The sequence below is a fragment of the Ranitomeya imitator genome, chromosome 2, assembly GCF_032444005.1.
Source record: "Ranitomeya imitator isolate aRanImi1 chromosome 2, aRanImi1.pri, whole genome shotgun sequence".
NCBI lineage: Eukaryota > Metazoa > Chordata > Amphibia > Anura > Dendrobatidae > Ranitomeya > Ranitomeya imitator.
In genome coordinates, this window is record NC_091283.1 from 449,139,582 (window position 1) to 449,159,494 (window position 19,913).

Consider the following 19,913-nt stretch of genomic DNA (forward strand, 5'->3'; position numbering starts at 1 on the left):
ACTACGTCACCGCGCCCTCTGACCTGAGCATCACTGCCAGAGGACGCTGAAGACGGAGCCGCACTGGAACGAGGAGCAGGTAATTATCGCGCAGCGCTGCGCTCCCCCTCCCTGTATACTTACCTGCTCCCGGCACGGTCACGTCCCTGCTTCTTCCACCGCTGCATCTTCTTCCTGTATTGAGCGGTCACCGTTACCGCTCATACAGTAATGAATGTGCGGCTCCACCCCTATGGGAGGTGGAGCCACATATTCATTACTGTAATGAGCATTACCATGTGACCGCTCAGTACAGGAAGAAGCTGCAGCGCTAGAAGAAGCAGGGACGTCCCGGGAGCAGGTAAGTATAATTACACAGCCCCCGCTCCCCCTCCCTTGCCGACCCCCGGGTATGACTCGAGTATAAGCAGAGAGGGGGACTTTCAGCCCAAAAAAATGGGCTGAAAATCTCGGCTTATACTAGAGTATATACGGTACGTAGGCTCCTCAGTCTACATTTTATTCATACCACAAAATCTAAAGCCAAAGCGCACAAAAAAAACCAAAAAAAAAAAACCACAGATTCACTTTCTGGTCTCCCCTAAGAATTAAAAGGCTTGCCCAGGCTAAAGATATTGAAGATCCTAAGAAAAGGTCATCAGCACATCAAGTAATCAAACAGGAGCTGATCTGCAGTGCCCAACCGCAGCTGCTACACACGGAATGGGGCTGCGCAGGGTAGCAAGGGTCAATAAGCTTACATCAGGCTGGCACCAGATCTTATAATGTCTGATTAGTGCAGGTGACGCTAGTCGGACCCCCATTCGATCTTAACTTGATGACATGTTATTGATATCTTTAGTCTGGACGTAAACACATAGGAGTGAGCAACAGCATTTGAGAGTCAAAGTACATGGATGAAATCATTCAGCCACTGCCTGATACAAGCTGGTTGTTACTAGGCAGCTTGTACAGTGATGTGAAAAAGTGTTTGACCCTTCCTGATTTCCTATTCTTTTGCGTGTTTGTCAGGCTTAAAATGTTTCAGATCACCAAATTTAAATATGAAACTCAAAAGTAATTTCCAACCACATATAGGATTTGGCTTACTCAGGATAAATTGTGTAACAAATTATGAGGTCCATTTTTTCCTAATAGACCTTTTGAAAATGAAAAACGTGGGGCTAAAACACCATTTGAGTGGAAAATTTTTTTTTTCATTTCTGAAGACCAATGTTATACAATTCTGTGAATCATTTGTGGGTTTAAAACGCTCACTACTCCCCTTGATGAAATCATCATATGGGTGATGCCATATTGGCGCCAAAGCGGATCTTCAAATATGACATGCACCTGTCGTCTATTAATGCCAAATCTGCGCTCGAGAAGTCAAATAGCACTCTTTCCCATCCGAGCCCTGCCACGTGCCCGGTTGTGTTCCCCCACATATGGTGTGTCGACATACTTAAGAGAAAATGAGCCATCATTTGTTGTACAATTTCTTTTGTTAACGTTGATAACATGAACAATTTGGGGCTAAAGCAACATTTTTGCTTAAAAAATTTTCATTATTCTTTAATTTTAAGGCGCAACTTAATTTCTATGACGCACCTGCGGGTTCAAGGTGCTCACCACACCTCTAGATAAATTCCTGGAGGGGTCTAGTTTCCAAAATGCGATCACTTGTGTGTGTGAGTGTGAGTGTGAGTGAGTGAGTGAGTGAGTGAGTGAGTGAGTGAGTGTGTGTGTGTGTGTGTGTGTGTGTGTGTGTGGTCACCGTTTACCACATCAGGGGCTCTGAAAACGTAACATGGTGTCCGCTATCTATTCCAGCCAATTTTGTGCTCCAAAAGTCAAATAGTGAACCTTCCATTCCGAGCTCGGCCGTGCGCCCAAACAGTAGTTTTCCTCCACAAATTATATGGTTCATTGTCTCTTGTTAAAAATATGATAAGACTAGTCAACCCTTTTAAAGGGTATGTCCACCTTTGATCATCATTTAAAAAAAGGTTGAATGGGAAATAAAAAAAACAGCTGTACTGAGTTAAAGTGCAAAACCAGACACAAGTTAGTAGAAAGCAGCCACATTTTTTAACTCTCATGCATCTCTTTAATATATTACATACAGAAATCTAATACTCCTGCACCACACTCCTCACTGCCAGCAGACACTGTATTGTGCCATTAAATAAGACTGGAAGCCAAATGCCCTCAGGAACGTGTTTGCTACCAGCTAAACCCGCTTCTCCAGTTTCAATGGCTGTAAACTGTAATTTTGTTTTCACCAAATCTAATACAATAGCACAGAGGGAACAATGTAGGCAACCCCTATCTATAGGGACAAAAGAGGTCCCCTGACCTGGTGGCAACTTAATGGAACATGGCAGTCAAGTATCTAGGTGCTGTACTGTTAAAATTACATGAAAAGTTTACAGAACCAGCTATGCAAACTCTCACACACGGGTGGAGAGTGCTACATGATTGGCAACCTCTCTGCAACTGCTTGGATGCAGCCAGCAAAAAAGGGATCAGTAGGTTCTAGATGAGATCCCCCCCATCTATCAGAAACTGATCGTATGTCATAAACACAAAGTTTGTATTTTCATCCTTTTTATTCATCGGATTCCAAATTATACAGCGGCTGCAACCTCATTGCAACCGGCATTAACATTGGAGTCAGAAACTAGAAGCAGTAGGTTACAAAGGGCATCATGTGAAAGCTTCTTGCCGTGTCAGGCACTATCACTACAAACCGAGCATTTGCTGCTCTGCAGTGAACAAAGCCAAAAAGGATATACATTCTGAAGAATGCAAGAAGAGTTTTACAATGAAGAAGAAAACATGTAGGAGCTCAAGCATATGACTTACTCTCACCTGAGGCTGTTGTGATGGGAATGTACTCTGTAGACACCTGGCTGCACAGCGACACGCGGCTCCCCATCACATCGATCTTAGTGCTTCGGCAGGTATTGGAGCAGACCTTTGAGTGCTGATAAAAATCCAATTCTCCAGAGTCCATTATCTTTCTGTTGTAGAAATAAAAAGCCAACACTAGCATCCTAGAATTAAACCTTTTATAATAGATCTCCACCTGTAGACAGGGGCCCTAACAGCAGGTTTCGGCAACGCACTTGATAGCTACATCATGTTACATAGGAAGCAGTAACAGATGGCAGCTTGTTCTTTATCTCTGTCATATCGGATGGTACTTCCCCACTCATTGCCAAAAATGCTGAACACATGCTTTACTTCTATTTTTCTATAAAGGCAACAGATCTTAAGTCAAAAGGTTTTCTATTTCTTGCAAAAAACCTTGCACTCACATTTTCATTATATTTTGATGCACAACCATAGTTCTATAGTAACGTTTGAAAGCATTTTACAATTCTAAATAAAGCCGCTAGGTGGCACTATCCTATTACATAGTTACATAGTTATTAAGGTTGAAGGAAGACTTTAAGTCCATCTAGTTCAACCCATAGCCTAACCTAACATGCCCTAACATGTTGATCCAGAGGAAGGCAAAAAAACCCATGTGGCAAAGAGAATGGCTGGGTTCACACTGCGTTAGTGTGACCCGTTTAACGGACTACGTTACACCGCGGCATAATGCGGTGTAACGTAGTCCGTTAACGCCGCCATTACTTTCAATGGCGGACGCATCGCTAGTGCACGCCCACAATGGGCGTGTGCGCTAGGGATGTGCCGTCATTGAGTGACGGACCCGAGATGCAGGCTGCAGCGTTTCAGAGTCCGGCACTGCTAGCGCAGATGGAGCTAGCAGATGCTCCAATTGCGCTAGCGCTGTGCAAACGTCGACACTTGCGTTAGTGCAGTCCGTTTAACGGGCATCCCATTATTTTATTTGCCTTTGTAACAGCTGCCTGACACTGGCCACTAAATGTGAGTTTGTCATCCACCCATACTGCCAGGACCTCTGCAGCAAATTCTATATGGAACTGTAAATTCACAACATATATTATTTATATTAATACAATACATACATTTACTGAATACTTTTCCCCTGTCACATTTTTAGGCTTCTTCCCTACCCCATGCGAACCTGAGCATAACACCATTCATACGAATCGCTCTCTTCCAGTCCTTCAGCGTGGATTTTCCAGCCAGATGAACAAACTCTTTCGGACTTATTAAGTGTTCATTGTACTAGTAAAGAGGAAAAATACAGCAGTGTCAGACAAAGGGAGAAAAGTGCTAAGCTAAGTAGTAGGATTCTTTAGGTTCATAATAAGGTGCAACAAAAGGCTCATAAAAAGAAAAATAAGTATGTTAGCCAGTTGAAAGAAGACGGACTGCTCTCGGTAAGGGCTTCTTCACACACTGCATTTTTTCACACGCTTTTCAAGGATGAAAAACGCTGCACTGCAAAGTGAATGAAAGTTCTGAAGTCTCCTGCACACGCTGCTTATTTTTCCTTGTGAATTTGAAGCCTCAAGGCATGTAATTTCTTTCAGTATTTTTCACCCACTCAAATGAATGAGGAAGGGGGGGGGAGGAGAAAACACGTAAAAACACAACAAAAACACGTAAAAAATGCACACATTTTACACTAACTACAAAAACAACATAATGATGTTACAAAGCAAGATTTTAGGACTACTTATGGCTCTCCATCAGGCTTAAATGCCTGGCAAAGGCTCTGTGATATGAAAGTGTAACAAGACTGGCTGTCTTACCTGGACACATTTTACATTAATTCCCGGACACACAAACTTCCTCCATAAAAGATTGGCTTTGCTTTCTCCACAGGTGATGGGATAAGCGATTTCTGCCTCCAAAGCCTCTTCTTCCTCATCCCCCATCTTTACTTCTCATCAGAAAGGGTGAAAAAAATATTCATGTGAATTTTTCAACATGAAACTATATGGTCTTAATATGTTTGTATGTATGGGGGAAAGAGGGCGGGATGGAGAGGGAAAGAGGGAGGGATGGAGGGGAGAGGGAAAGAGGGAGGGATGGAGGGAAGAGGAAAGGAAAAAGGGAGGGCGGGAAGAGGAAAGGAAAAAGGGAGGGCGGGAGAGAAAAGGAAAAAGGGAGGGCGGGAGAGAAAAGGAAAAAGGGAGGGCGGGAGAGGGAAGGAAAAAGGGAGGGCGGGAGAGGGAAGGAAAAAGGGAGGGCGGGAGAGAAAAGGAAAAAGGGAGGGCGGGAGAGAAAAAGAAAAAGGGAGGGCGGGACAGGAAAGGAAAAAGGGAGGGTGAGAGAGTAAGGGAAAAAGGGAGGGCGGAAGAGGAAAGGAAAAAGGGAGGGCGGGAGAGGAAAGGAAAAGGAGTGCGGGAGAGAAAAGGAAAAAGGGAGGGCGGGAGAGGAAAGGAAAAAGGGAGGGCGGGAGAGGAAAGGAAAAAGGGAGGGCGGGAGAGAAAAGGAAAAAGGGAGGGCGGGAGAGAAAAGGAAAAAGGGAGGGCGGAAGAGGAAAGGAAAAAGGGAGGGTGAGCGATGGAAGGAAAGAAGAGGAATGAAAAAATATCAGTAAAGTAAAAGACGGAACTAGAAAATAAAGTAGGGAGAAAAAAAGATCAACACCATCTCATCCATTTAACCAGAAGATTTATACCAGTCAGATAAAACAAGGAGAACATTTACAGAATTCCTCTCAGGAAGACGTGTTAAAACGACCACTCACTTACCTAATACGGCTTCTTTCAGTTCCGTAGATGCACTAAATGCTGCTGCATCTACAACATTCTCAGACTCCAGAGCTTCCTCCCCCAGGGTCCTGCACATGAATAAAGAGATACAGAGTTACAATAAGCATATGTACCTACCCCCCCAGACTACATATTATTGTGATGATAACAGGCACACACAGGATAGTGGATAGCCATAGCTCAGCAGGATGTTAATGCTTCTGCAAAAGTAGGTCATTAATGTGACTGATACGTTTTAACCAACTGAGTGGACATCATACAGCAGCTGTCTGATGAGCAGGTCCTTAGAGCCCTTTATGCCACAAATTGGCCAAGTGGTGGATCCCTACCTGAACACTCCAGGCGCAGAGACATCACTACTCCCAACCCAGGGCAGCCTCAGCTCCTGCCCATTCCAGATTGGACTGTAATATTAACACATATGAATTACTGTGCTGGTAATAGTATCACCATTTCGGACATTTCATTTTCCATTGTGGATTGGAATTACTTGAACACTTTCATATACACATATCAGAAGGCACTAATGGAGGTCTGTGGACTTCGAAGATAGTGTGGTGCAAGATACTATGCTCACCATAGAATGCAATAGAACGCCAAGGCCTGTGCTACAGGACACTGATCACCATCATCTGTGACATCCCTATGCGTAACCCCACAAAGCATCCCCTGTACTGATGCCAGTGTGCACTAATTAGGTCATATAAACCACACTTCGTTTTCTTGCTTATACGACACCACTTATTTCTACAGCGCTTTACAGACATCGTCATTACACAAATAATTTACATTTAAAAATTTATATATTATTAATAAACCTTTTAATTAAAGTAGTTTTACTTTTTTAGTGTCCCTTTAAATTCACTCTGTAACCTAAATAGAGTTGAATGGCCCGGATAGCGAGAGACCTGTCGGCAGCCCCACCGGAAAGTGTTTGAAGATGCTCCCATGAGTTAATCTCGGAAGCAGGTCCTGCCTGTTGCCATGACAAAGCCGGGGGAGGCAGATGGGCACCACAGGCTACAGCCTCAAATCTGCCTCCCTCCACAGAGAGATGGCGTATCAGGACAAGGTAAAACCGCCCGGATAAGAATAAATAGCAGGTGACAAGTCAACGCTTTGCAACTCCAACCGAGGGATGAAGACCTCAGAAATGGGACTCTCTCATCAACCCGATGTGACATCAAAAGGGAAGAGACGCTGCTGCAAGATAGACAGAAGAACTGCCTGCCGGACAGCATGTATCCTATCAATTACAGTAGGATATGTGCACAATTCCTGCTTGGCGTCGGATGTTGCTCCTGCAACTCCTCTTCTTGGCATGCATCAGCGTCATACCACGCCTGATGTCAAGGCATATTAAGTGACAAATCTACTGAGGCTTAATTCACGTATCCGTGAAACATGGACTGTGCTGATAATTTTAATATTCTCATTGGTTGTCTTAAACAAAACAGGTTAGGCTAAATGCACACGTACGTGAAACACGGACCATGAAAGAGCAGCATGCGGAATTACAAGTCTTACGACATGCCGCCAGAGACCCCTATGACATATAATCAGGTCATTTCCTTAGGATATTTTTGATGCATGCTGAATACTTAAAAATGTGCTATTTAAGGACAAACTTCGTATCGGTCCCTGAACATACTATTTGTCACTCTGATTTTTCCCAGACCTGGCCTCCATACATCCTGTCAGTAATGTGGAACAAGGCTAAAATAATCTGACGTCATACAGATTTATGGTGGTGGTGAGAAAACTTTACAGTCTGGCGTTTTATTGGAGATTTCATTGCCTCTCTGTTTATCCACAAACACAAACAAAGGGTATGTACAGTTTTGCACTACATGTTGCTGCAGTGCATCTAAAATTAAGCAGCTTCGCAAACTGATTGAAAATCTACATTTTTGTTCAGACAGTTCCTAAGCTACACCTTTAGATACAGAATGTGGATTCCTACCTGTTAGTGGTAACAAGAACAGCTTTCACCTCCTCCATGCCGCTCCCATTCATAATGTGATCAGGTGTGGTCACCACCACCACTTCTTCTACATGCACGCTGACATCTGGGGTGGCCATTTCAGGAAAAACCCTCACGGAGCTGATGTGGAAGAGAACAAACACAATTACAAAACAATAGCCGCAACACACATCGCTACTCCTCCAGCTTCATTACCTGTCTTCAAGCAGACTGTATAGTCCAAGGTCTGCAGCCCGTAGTCAGTGGAGGTACTTCCAGCAGACGGATTAGTGGAAACTGGGGGCTATTTTATTAAATACAATAATCCCTAGCGTCCAGCAAAGGAACTTGCCAAAAATACAACCCCTTATTGCATACCCTACTAGATCACATTGTGACAGTAGAGGAGTTTGCATGATCCCCAGAACCATAGCAAAGAGGACATATCATGCAAAAAAAAACTCTATTAACCTACAGATGTGGGGTTAATCACGTTCTGAACCTGCTCAGCGCCTGCACTTGAACTCAAGGTAGGGTTCCAGTATCAGTTACGGGAGTGGCACTGGCGCGAGTTCAGTCACCGTTTAATGTATGGAGAGCGGTGGAGGTAACTGTGTCGCAGGCACTGACTGACAGCCAGCTTTAATGTTGAGCTGCAGTCAGTCAGTGCTGGGGGCGTGGTTACACCTACAACACAGAGTGGTAACTGAACCCGTGTCGGTGCCACCTCCGTGACTGAAACCCAAACGTTACCGGGAGGAATAAAGTTAATTTCCTCCCGGCAGCGGAGGTCCAAGTGCAGGTGCTGGGTAGGTTCAAAACACTATTAACCTGCAGATTAACCCCATATCTGTAGGTCGCTTCAGTCTCTGATGTTTAGCTTCAGCGAAGGGGAATGAATGTGGCTGTTTAGTAATGCACCCCAAGGCCCTCTGTTGGGTCACATGGTAATTTTACAAGTATAAATTGTTCTGGATCCCTGTCTCAGAGAACTTAGAGAAGAGCGTGTGTGTGCGCACAAGTTAAGTATTTGCGGCAGACTTTTCTACAGCAAAAACAAGTCTCTTTGCAGGAAGAATCTCTGCATTAAAAGTGTGATTTTTTAATGCAATTTTTAAAATTCATTAGAATGGGTCCCAGGCTGCAGCTATAATGATCTCAATTGAAATCCAAATAGGAAAAAGTTAGCTACATCCTCCCTTACTACAAATACCACAGAACTAGAGAGCCGGTGTTCGAAGAAAACACGCCTGCCAGACGAATTCACTGCTTTTAAACAAGCTACATTTGAATTCAAATTTGCCCTCACCTCCGCTAAACAGACCTATTTCACTAACCTTGTATCTTCACTATCCTACAACCCAAAACAACTATTCAGCACATTTACCTCCCTCCTCCGCCATCCACTGCCACCTCCAACTCCCCTCATCTCCTCCGAGGACTTTGCCACCTACTTCAAAAACAAGATCGACCAAACAAGGCTAACCTTTACAGTTCCATCACCCCAACCACTCCATATACCAGACCTCTGCCCTTCCCTAATAACCTCACTCTCCAACATCACTGAAGGAGAGTTTACTCGCCTCTTCTCCAAATCGCACCTCACCACCTGTGCACTTGACCCCATCCCCTCCCACTCCCACCTGCTCCCCAACGTCACTAACATGCTCATTCCAGCCCAAACCCATCTCTACAACCTATCGCTATCTTCTGGTACCTTCCCCTCGGCCTTCAAACATGCCACCATCACACCCATCCTCAAAAAAACTAACCTTGACCCAACTGCTATGCCCAGCTACCGCCCCATATCACTGCTCCCGTTTGCTTCAAAACTCTTTGAGCAGCATGTCCATGGTCAAATTTGCTCCCACCTCTCATCTAAAGGCCCCTTCACATTAAGCGACGCTGCAGCGATACCGACAACGATCCGGATCGCTGCAGCGTCGCTGTTTGGTCGCTGGAGAGCTGTCACACAGACCGCTCTCCAGCGACCAACGATGCCGGTAACCACGGTAAACATCGGGTAACTAAGCGCAGGGCCGCGCTTAGTAACCCGATGTTTACCCTGGTTACCATCCTAAAAGTAAAAAAAAACAAACAGCACATACTTACCTACAGCCGTCTGTCCTCCAGCGCTGTGCTCTGCACTCCTCCTGTACTGTCTGTGTGAGCACAGCGGCCGGAAAGCAGAGCGGTGACATCTCACCGCTCTGCTTTCCGGCTGACCGACGCTCACAGCCAGTACAGGAGGAGTGCAGAGCACAGCGCTGGAGGACAGACAGCGGTAGGTAAGTATGTACTGTTTGTTTTTTTTACTTTTAGGATGGTAACCAGGGTAAACATCGGGTTACTAAGCGCGGCCCTGCGCTTAGTTACCCGATGTTTACCCTGGTTACCAGTGAAGACATCGCTGGATCGGTGTCACACACACCGATCCAGCGATGTCAGCAGGAGTCCAGCGACGAAATAAAGTTCTGGACTTTATTCAGCGACCAACGATCTCCCAGCAGGGGCCTGATCGTTGGTCGCTGTCACACATAACGATTTCATTAACGATATCGTTGCTACGTCACAAAAAGCAACGATATCGTTAACAATATCGTTATGTGTGAAGGTACCTTAACGCTCTCCTTGACAACCTCCAATCTGGCTTCCGCCCCCCACCACTCCACCAAAACAGCCCCGACAAAAATTACTAATGACTTACTCACAGCCAAAGCTAACAGACAGTTCTCCATCCTCCTCCTGCTTGACCTGTCCTCTGCTTTCGACACGGTCGATCACTGCCTGCTACAGATTCTTTCTTCCCTTGGCATCAAAGACCTTGCCCTGTCCTGGATTGCCTCATTCCTTTCCGACCGCACATTTAGCGTTTCCCACTCCCACACCACCTCCTCATCCCGCCCTCTCTCTGTTGGAGTCCCTCAGGGCTCTGTCCTAGGGCCCCTACTTTTTTCCATTTTTACTCTTGGCCTAGGACAACTCATAAAGTCCCACGGCTTCCAGTACCACCTGTATGCGGACAACACTCAGATCTACCTCTCTGGCCCAGATGCCACCTCTCTGCTGTCCAGAATCCCGAAGTATCCGCCATATCCTCCTTCTTCTCCTCTCGCTTTCTAAAACTCAATGTAGACAAAACCGAACTCATCATCTTTCCCCCATCTCACGTATACCCCCTACCTGACTTATCTATTATGGTAAACGGCATTACGCTCTCTCCCGCACCTGAAATCCACTGCCTCAGGGTAACTCGACTCTGCCCTGTCCTTCAAACCGCACGTCCAAACTCTTGCCACCCCCTGTCGCCTCCAACTCAAAAATATTGCCAGAATCCGTTTCTTCCTCAGCCCACAATCTACCAAAACTCTTGTGCATGCCCTCATCATCTCCCGCCTCGACTATTGCAACACCCTCCTCTGTGGCCTCTCCGCTAACTCTCTTGCACCACTCCAGTCTGTCCTCAACTCTGCTGCCCGGCTAATCCACCTCTCTCCTCGCTACTCCCCTGCTTCTCCCCTCTGCCAATCCCTCCACTGGCTCCCAATTCCCCAACGAATCCAGTTCAAACTACTAACACTGATCTACAAAGCCATCCACAACCTGCCCCCTCCCTATATCTCTGAACTAATCTCCCACTATCTTCCCTCACGTAATCTCCGATCCTCCCAAGACCTCCTACTCTCCTCCACACTTATTCGTTCCTCACACAACCGCCTCCAAGATTTCTCCCGAATATCCCCCATCCTCTGAAATTCCACGCCTCAACACGTCCGATTATCCACCACCCTCGGCTCCTTCAGACGGAACCTGAAAACCCATCTCTTCAAGAAAGCCTACAATAACCATTCTGCCACCTCGCCATCGCCAGAGCCGCCGCCTCGCCCCTACCTTCGGTCTCTTCCCCACTATCCCATAAAATGTAAGTCCGCAAGGACAGGGTCCTCTCCCCTCTGTACCAGTCTATCACTGTAAATTTGTTTACTGTAAACGATATCTATAACTCTATATGCAACCCCTTTCTCATGTACAGCACCATGGAATTAATGGTGCTATGTAAATAAATAATATATACATGGTGTCTACACCTGCTGATTTCCATGGGTCAGACCATCCATCCAATATCTATGGGCGTCTCCCGACTCTACCCTGACAGATGTTGGAGGGAAAGGACAGGGAATATTAGAGATAGAGATCATGTTCCGGACTGTCGAGACAGAAATTCAGTCAGTCACCTGCACAGGGACAAGGAACAGAGGAGGAAGGTTGTATTAGTGACTTTAATGGAGACCTAGAGGGAAGTCTGCTCCTTTTTACCCCTTATCTGCCACGATCTGGAGATGGATTAGAGACTGAAATAAAGGCCCCTTCACATTAAGCGACGCTGCAGCGATACCGACAACGATCCGGATCGCTGCAGCGTCGCTGTTTGGTCGCTGGAGAGCTGTCACACAGACCGCTCTCCAGCGACCAACGATGCCGGTAACCAGGGTAAACATCGGGTAACTAAGCGCAGGGCCGCGCTTAGTAACCCGATGTTTACCCTGGTTACCATCCTAAAAGAAAAAAAAAACAAACAGTACATACTTACCTAACGCTGTCTGTCCCCGGCGCTCTGCTTCTCTGCACTCCTCCTGTACTGTCTGTGTGAGCACAGCGGCCGGAAAGCAGAGCGGTGACGTCACTGCTCTGCTTTCCGGCTGACCGACGCTCACAGCCAGTACAGGAGGAGTGCAGAGCACAGCGCCGGGGGACAGACAGCGTTAGGTAAGTATGTACTGTTTGTTTTTTTACTTTTAGGATGGTAACCAGGGTAAACATCGGGTTACTAAGCGCGGCCCTGCGCTTAGTTACCCGATGTTTACCCTGGTTCCAGTGAAGACATCGCTGGATCGGTGTCACACACGCCGATCCAGCGATGTCCGCGGGAGATCCAGCGACGAAATAAAGTTCTGGACTTTCTTCAGCGACCAACGATCTCCCAGGAGGGGCCTGATCGTTGGTCGCTGTCACACATAACGATTTCATTAACGATATCGTTGCTACGTCACAAAATGCAACGATATCGTTAACAATATCGTTATGTGTGAAGGTACCTTAAGGCAATCAGCCCCTTCATACAAATCACTGGTTTTGTACACACGTAGAAAGTGTCGGAAGCTCTTGATGGGAGCCAGAACCGGCAGTGAAATGATGCCAAGGGTTGAGCTTTCATAACAGTAACTGCTGATTTTTTTTGGACAGGTTCGATATAAGGAACAGCGAGTGGCCATATGGCACTGAGCTGCCAATGGACAATCATTAAAAAAGACAGCACACTGTGGAATTGGAAGTTTAGCATTTGGCTGATGTGTTCTTTCTAACGCCAGACATAGGTGCCCAAGATACCGTATGTATCTTTTTCTTCCATTCTAAACAGGTGAACCCAAGCAGTCCCACACTAATCAATGGAGCCCCCTCTGCTTCCGTTTGTATAACAGATGCAGTGGCTCACTTTTCTTTTTTTCCGTTTGTATAACAGATGCAGTGGCTCACTTTTCTTTTTTTCCGTTTGTATAACAGATGCAGTGGCTCACTTTTCTTTTTTTCCGTTTGTATAACAGATGCAGTGGCTCACTTTTCTTTTTTTCCGTTTGTATAACAGATGCAGTGGCTCACTTTTCTTTTTTTCCGTTTGTATAACAGATGCAGTGGCTCACTTTTCTTTTTTTCCGTTTGTATAACAGATGCAGTGGCTCACTTTTCTTTTTTTCCGTTTGTATAACAGATGCAGTGGCTCACTTTTCTTTTTTTCCGTTTGTATAACAGATGCAGTGGCTCACTTTTCTTTTTTTCCGTTTGTATAACAGATGCAGTGGCTCACTTTTCTTTTTTTCCGTTTGTATAACAGATGCAGTGGCTCACTTTTCTTTTTTTCCGTTTGTATAACAGATGCAGTGGCTCACTTTTCTTTTTTTCCGTTTGTATAACAGATGCAGTGGCTCACTTTTCTTTTTTTCCGTTTGTATAACAGATGCAGTGGCTCACTTTTCTTTTTTTCCGTTTGTATAACAGATGCAGTGGCTCACTTTTCTTTTTTTCCGTTTGTATAACAGATGCAGTGGCTCACTTTTCTTTTTTTCCGTTTGTATAACAGATGCAGTGGCTCACTTTTCTTTTTTTCCGTTTGTATAACAGATGCAGTGGCTCACTTTTCTTTTTTTCCGTTTGTATAACAGATGCAGTGGCTCACTTTTCTTTTTTTCCGTTTGTATAACAGATGCAGTGGCTCACTTTTCTTTTTTTCCGTTTGTATAACAGATGCAGTGGCTCACTTTTCTTTTTTTCCGTTTGTATAACAGATGCAGTGGCTCACTTTTCTTTTTTTCCGTTTGTATAACAGATGCAGTGGCTCACTTTTCTTTTTTTCCGTTTGTATAACAGATGCAGTGGCTCACTTTTCTTTTTTTCCGTTTGTATAACAGATGCAGTGGCTCACTTTTCTTTTTGTTACTAAAACAGAACTGACAAATGGAAAATCCCGAAGGACATGTGACCAAAGCCTAACCCAACACTAGACACCTCTGAGGCCAGTGGCTTTTCTCCAAAAGAACAAAAGATTGGGCGCTGCAGTACAAAACGTCTAATCCTTCTCCCCCCTTGACATCAACGGTGGGAAGAGAACCGTGAAGCCATCATACATATTGGATGTTCAGCCGGTGGGGTTTAGCTGACTGATTTTAATCAGCAAGCAGTAGCACCCTCACGCTGCTGAAAAAAAAAAAAAAGTTTGCTACGGAAATAAATCTTGCAAATCCATGCAACAATGATTAGGATGACAATGGCAACAAATCTGCCTGGGAACCATGTGGCTTTTTATGCGGGTTTACAGCAAAATACGCAGCAGAAAATTTGTATACATGAGGGCATGTTCACCCAAATATGGAGAATGCCTAGCAAAAATGGCTTTATACACGCTTTGATGTGGATTTTTCCCATTCAGATCTGTTCCCATAGGGCTCAATTAGACTATCATATATTCGGTCAGTGTTCTTCCATGCTCTGAATAATAACCTAATTGGTAGTGCACATAAGCAATTATTTATAAACTGGTGGTCTGTGTGAAAAAAATTGCAGCAGTCTGGTCTGCTTTCTGGACCATACTCGTGTTAGTCAATAGCAGGCAGCATCTTTGCTTGAATGTTATACAGATGAACTGCACACAGAGCCAGATGCGACCACGATTTATGGATGCGATTAGTTTTAAAGGGTTATTCCCATCTTCATACATGGATATTGTTGGAGAGTGCTTGTAGAAACAAAAACTTTTACAATTTTCTGCATATTAAAACATGTACGGTAAAAGTTTGGAGAGGATGTACGGAGAAGGCTCACTAGCCGAGTCGAACGCTACCTGCAACTGTTAACCTGTTAAATTCCGCGGTCAATCTGACAGCAGAATTTAGAGCGTGCCAGCATAGGGGTTGGATCCTTGTTTGCGCCCATCAGCACCCCGCGATTAAGCTCAAGACCCCGATTCCTGGACCATGAAGTTCCGCTTAAATTTAGCCTGTGGCCTGCCTTCAAAGAAGATCATGATTACTGCTATATACATAGTACAAGTGATCAGATGATTGAAGGCTCAAGTCACCTAAGGTAATTAAAGGGACACTGTCACCTGAATTTGGAGGGAACAATCTTCAGCCATGGAGGCGGGGTTTTTGATTCACCCTTTCCTTACCCTCTGGCTGCATGCTGGCTGCAATATTGGATTGAAGTTCATTCTCAGTCCTCCACAGTACACGCCTGCGCAAGGCAAGATTGCCATGTGCAGGCGTGTACTATGGAGGACAGAGAATGAACTTCAATACAATATTGCAGCCAGCATGCAGCCAGAGGGTAAGGAAAGGGTGAATCAAAAACCCCAAAACCCCGCCTCCATGGCTGAAGATTGTTCCCTCCAAATTCAGGTGACAGTGTCCCTTTAACGCAATAAAAAAAAATAATTAAAATTAAAGACATAAAAATATCAATGAAAATAAGGATATTAAAAAATGGAAAAAAGATAAACATATGTGGGTCCAAAAAGGTTCAATCAAAAATGTAAAACGCATTAACTGTTGGAAGCCATCATGGACAATGTGTATGTCACAAGAACACTTAATTCAAAGTTGAATCTATAAACTCTGGATAACATCAATGAGACCATGAGCTGTAGAAGGATCGCAAAACCTGCCAGGCAGGAAAACAATTACGGCATTTGTCCTGTGGTGTGGCACGTTTTCTTCTGTTGATAGAGTAAAGAGAGCATGTACATGTAAGATGGACATCTTCTCTGCCTTTTGGAAGGTGCATAAACCCTGTAGTGTTTGGATTACAAACCATTGTTCTTGATGGACAGCTGGTCTCCAGCCTAGTACCTTCACACATAACGATTTCGTTAACGATATCGTTGCAACGTCACGTTTTTTGTGACGTAGCAACGATCCCGCTAACGATCTTGTTATGTGTGACAGCGACCAACGATCAGGCCCCTGCTGGGAGATCGTTGGGGAATGATCAGGACCTTTTTTTGGTCGCTGATCACCCGCTGTCATAGCTGGATCGGCGTGTGTGACGCCGATCCAGCGATGTGTTCACTTGTAACCAGGGTAAATATCGGGTTACTAAGCGCAGGGCCGCGCTTAGTAACCCGATATTTACCCTGGTTACCATTGTAAAAGCTAAAAAAAAAAAAAACACTACATACTCACATTCCGATGTTTGTCACGTCCCCTGCCGTCAGCTTCCCACACTGACTGTGTCAGCACCGGACGTAAAGCATAGCACAGCGGTGATGTCACCGCTGTGCTCTGCTTTACGGCCGGCGCTGACAGTCAGTGCAGGGAAGCTGACTGCGAGGGACGTGACAGACATCGGAATGTGAGTATGTAGTGTGTTTTTTTTTACTTTTACAATGGTAACCAGGATAACTATCGGGTTACTAAGCACGGCCCTGCACTTAGTAACCGGCCAGGTCGTATCACTGGTCGTGATCGTTGGTAAGTCGTTTAGTGTAACGGTACCTTAAATGGAATTTGAAGCTGTGCTCAGGCCTGTTTGAAACAAGGACCTTTTGTTATATACAAGGACACCATCTGCAGGAAGCTGAAGACCACTGCAATCACATTTGACCCTTGACTCATCAATTCTGGATCTAGAAGCGCCACCTTCAGGAGAGTGTTTGCATCAGCAGTAGTGATGAGTGAGTATACTCGTTACTCGAGCACGCTTGGGGGTCCTCCGAGTATCTTTTAGTGCTCTGAGAATTAGTTTTCATCGCTGCAGCTGAATGATTTACATCTGTTAGCCAGCAATAAGTACATGTGGGGATTCCCAAGCAACCCCCACATGTACTTCTGTTAGCCAGCATAAGTACATGTGGGGGTTGCTTGGGAATCCCCACATGTACTTATTGCTGGCTAACAGATGTAAATCATGCAGCTGCGCCAACAAAAACTAAATCTCCGAGCACTTACAAATACTTGGAGACCACCCGAGCATGCTCGGGAAATCTCGAGTAACGAGTACACTCGCTCATCACTAATCAGCAGACATGTGCATATTTCTGAAGACCTCAAAATGCTGTCACCTGATTGGATGGTACTATTATGTGGATGTGATACACATATCAAGAATAACAGCATGGGGTGGTCACACAGATCCCACCACTGTTACCAGTTTGTCACAGATGACACTGAAGAGATCACGCAGATCCCATCGCTGTTACCAGTTGGTCAGGGGACACAACTCCGCTGCCTCCAACAGTCAGGACAGTCCTGAATAAACCTTTTTCTAAGATTTCTACACCCGGATGGAGCGCTGTTCATTCTACTTCTTCTGGTTTAAAGGGAACCTGTCACCTGAATTTGGCGGGACTGGTTTTGGGTCATATGGGCGGAGTTTTCGGGTGTTTGATTGACCCTTTCCTTACCCGCTGGCTGCAATATTGGATTGAAGTTCATTCTCTGTCCTCCATAGTACACACCTGCACAAGGCAAGATTGCTTTGCACAGGCGTGTACTATGGAGGACAGAGAATGAACTTCAATCCAATATTGCAGCCAGCGGGTAAGGAAAGGGTGAATCAAACACCTGAAAACTCCGCCCATATGACCCAAAACCAGTCCCGCCAAATTCAGGTGACAGAGTCCCTTTAACTATATCCGGGACGGTTCCCTGGATGTTGAACGGGCGCCCCAGGACTGCGAGTGCTGTCAGCCTTTGCTTGTTGTACTGGTACCCTTAGGGAAATGGCTCAGAGCTTAGCGGAGGGAAGCACTCCGATTGTGAAAATGGGTCACTCTCACAGCAAACTTGTGTCTTCCAGAATGAACAAACACAGACACCCAAACTTTCATTTTTCTAGCTGGATAATAGGCCCACATATTCCCCCTTTGCAAGCTCACAAGGGGGGGGGGGGCTGGTTGTTGGATGTTCTCAGTACTTCAGAATTCCATGAGATCCACCAACTTACAAGGTATCTTCACCAATGGAGGTCCCAGGCGGTAGATATCGTTGTCATGTTTCCTATCATGATTGTATCTTTTTATAAAGATGAAATATGGCATGTATAGCACCATCCACTGGACCATTATTAAGTTGGAGGGGTTAGAGCGGCCCTACAGTGATGAGAGAATGCGTGATGTTTGTACCTTTGCTGCAATGCCAAAAATATATCTCCCATAATTATCAGATTGATGCAAAACTACAATATTCATATCAAGACACAAAAAGTCTCAGAAGAGTAGGTCCTTCTCAGCTTCTGCGTAAACGACTCTCAGACTTCCGGTCTTTTTCTCAAATTATTTCTCTTCTGCAATTACCTGGACACTGCAGGAGGGCCCTATTTCAATGGAGATGGACGTGTCAGCTCTCTCATTTCCTAGTTATAATCCGTGTTCTCGTTCCCCAAGCTATAATTAGCTTCTCTCTGCCACAATTAATACAATATGGTCAATGTGAGGTTGATATATCCCCTCTCTGGAGAGGACTTCTGGATTTTAATTTTACTCTATGACTGTGATCGTACTGGTTTGGTCACTCATGATGTCGAGTCATTTTTACTCCACAATCGTCTGGATTCATCAAAGTGATTTAAGCCAGAATGCTGGAGATTATCGCTTTAACAAGTCACACATTTTTTGCACAACCTCGAGTTACTGTGGACCCCAATGGAACAGCGATAATGTCTAATGTGCCGTGGAGTTAATGGCGCCACGTAAGGAAAGTATAATAAGTAATGCCGCCAGATGTGTCCCCATTCACATGCTTAATGCCAATCAGCCATGCATCTGTGGGGGAGGGGAGCCATAGCTTGCAGCCGGCCATAATGTGGCCACAACCTCCCAGCGACCCTATGGTCTCCATTCTTATAGACAATATGGCCCCTCTGCTGCCAGGCCACAGGGGGGCGCCATTTCCCCACAGTGCAGGCCGAGTAATAACATGGCACACTCCAGTAGGTCTCCCGCTGGTCAAGACCCTGCCTTTGTTACCACAGACCCTAGGATTATCCGAGCTATAACCAAACAGGATGCAGGAAACCTCAATGCGTCCCCGGGAGAACCACAAGTCCCAGCAACAAATGAGGGACCGTGAAGTGGCAGCAAACAAGGAGCAGGGGCGGCGGCCATGCGCGCACAGGTGAGGGCGTTCCCCTCAGTGCGGGGCGGGGGCTCTCGGGGTTCGCCCCCAGTCACCCCACTATTATTAGGGGTGCACACAGGGTGCTGGTTACTATAGTAACGGCATAGGCCGCGCTCCCCGGGCTGCTGTGCGGAAGGTGACGCTTATAACGCGGCCTCGTACGCAGCCTCCTCCTCCCCCCGGCGCCGCCGTGAGCACGGCCCGCCGTCACGTCCTGACGCTCCGCAGGGACCCGGTGCGTGATGAGGGGGAGGGGTGAGGACTCCCCAGGCTGTGGGCGGCACTTTACCTGCTTTCCGCCGCTCCGGGTCTTCCGTGCTGCCTGCTGCCCCGGGGGTTTACGCCGGTTATTGGGCGGTTTCGGGGACGCGGGCGGGGGGTGAAGTGAGAAGGCCGTGCTCGTTCACGTCTCCGGGGAGAAAAGGAGGGGGCTATGCGCGCTCATGTGATGGCTTCAAATATGGCCGACTGTAGAAAGTACCGCGCATGCGTGCATCACTAGTTGCAGGACGCTAGGTGGCGCTGGTCTGCAACTGGATTCCTGGTATGTAATAGGCAGTATACGTTCCTAGACGCTAGATGGCGCTGTGTATGAAGAGTTCCATCATAGCAGCAGAGCTGGGGGTTTAGCACAGTGGG

The 19,913-nt window shown here is 45.9% G+C and overlaps 1 protein-coding gene across 4 annotated transcripts in view; it reads right to left on the reverse strand.

Moving 5' to 3' along the window:
- GMEB2 (glucocorticoid modulatory element binding protein 2) overlaps positions 1–19,691 on the reverse strand; it is a 28,177-nt gene extending 8,486 nt beyond the window's left edge. Inside the window, exons 1-7 of one of the 4 annotated variants that reach the window (XM_069751056.1) lie at positions 19,564–19,691; positions 7,609–7,749; positions 5,975–6,049; positions 5,625–5,713; positions 4,677–4,807; positions 4,043–4,146; positions 2,854–3,005 (exon numbers count right to left, since the gene is read on the reverse strand). In XM_069751056.1, coding sequence (XP_069607157.1) covers positions 2,854–3,005; positions 4,043–4,146; positions 4,677–4,807; positions 5,625–5,713; positions 5,975–6,049; positions 7,609–7,727 — 670 coding nt within the window. In that variant the 5' untranslated portion in view covers positions 7,728–7,749; positions 19,564–19,691. Of the gene's footprint in view, positions 1–2,847; positions 3,006–4,042; positions 4,147–4,676; positions 4,808–5,624; positions 5,714–5,974; positions 6,050–7,608; positions 7,750–19,563 lie in introns of all 4 variants that reach the window. The other 3 variants (XM_069751055.1, XM_069751058.1, XM_069751057.1) reach the window with 3 other exon arrangements.
- Between the last annotated feature and the right edge of the window lie 222 nt (positions 19,692–19,913).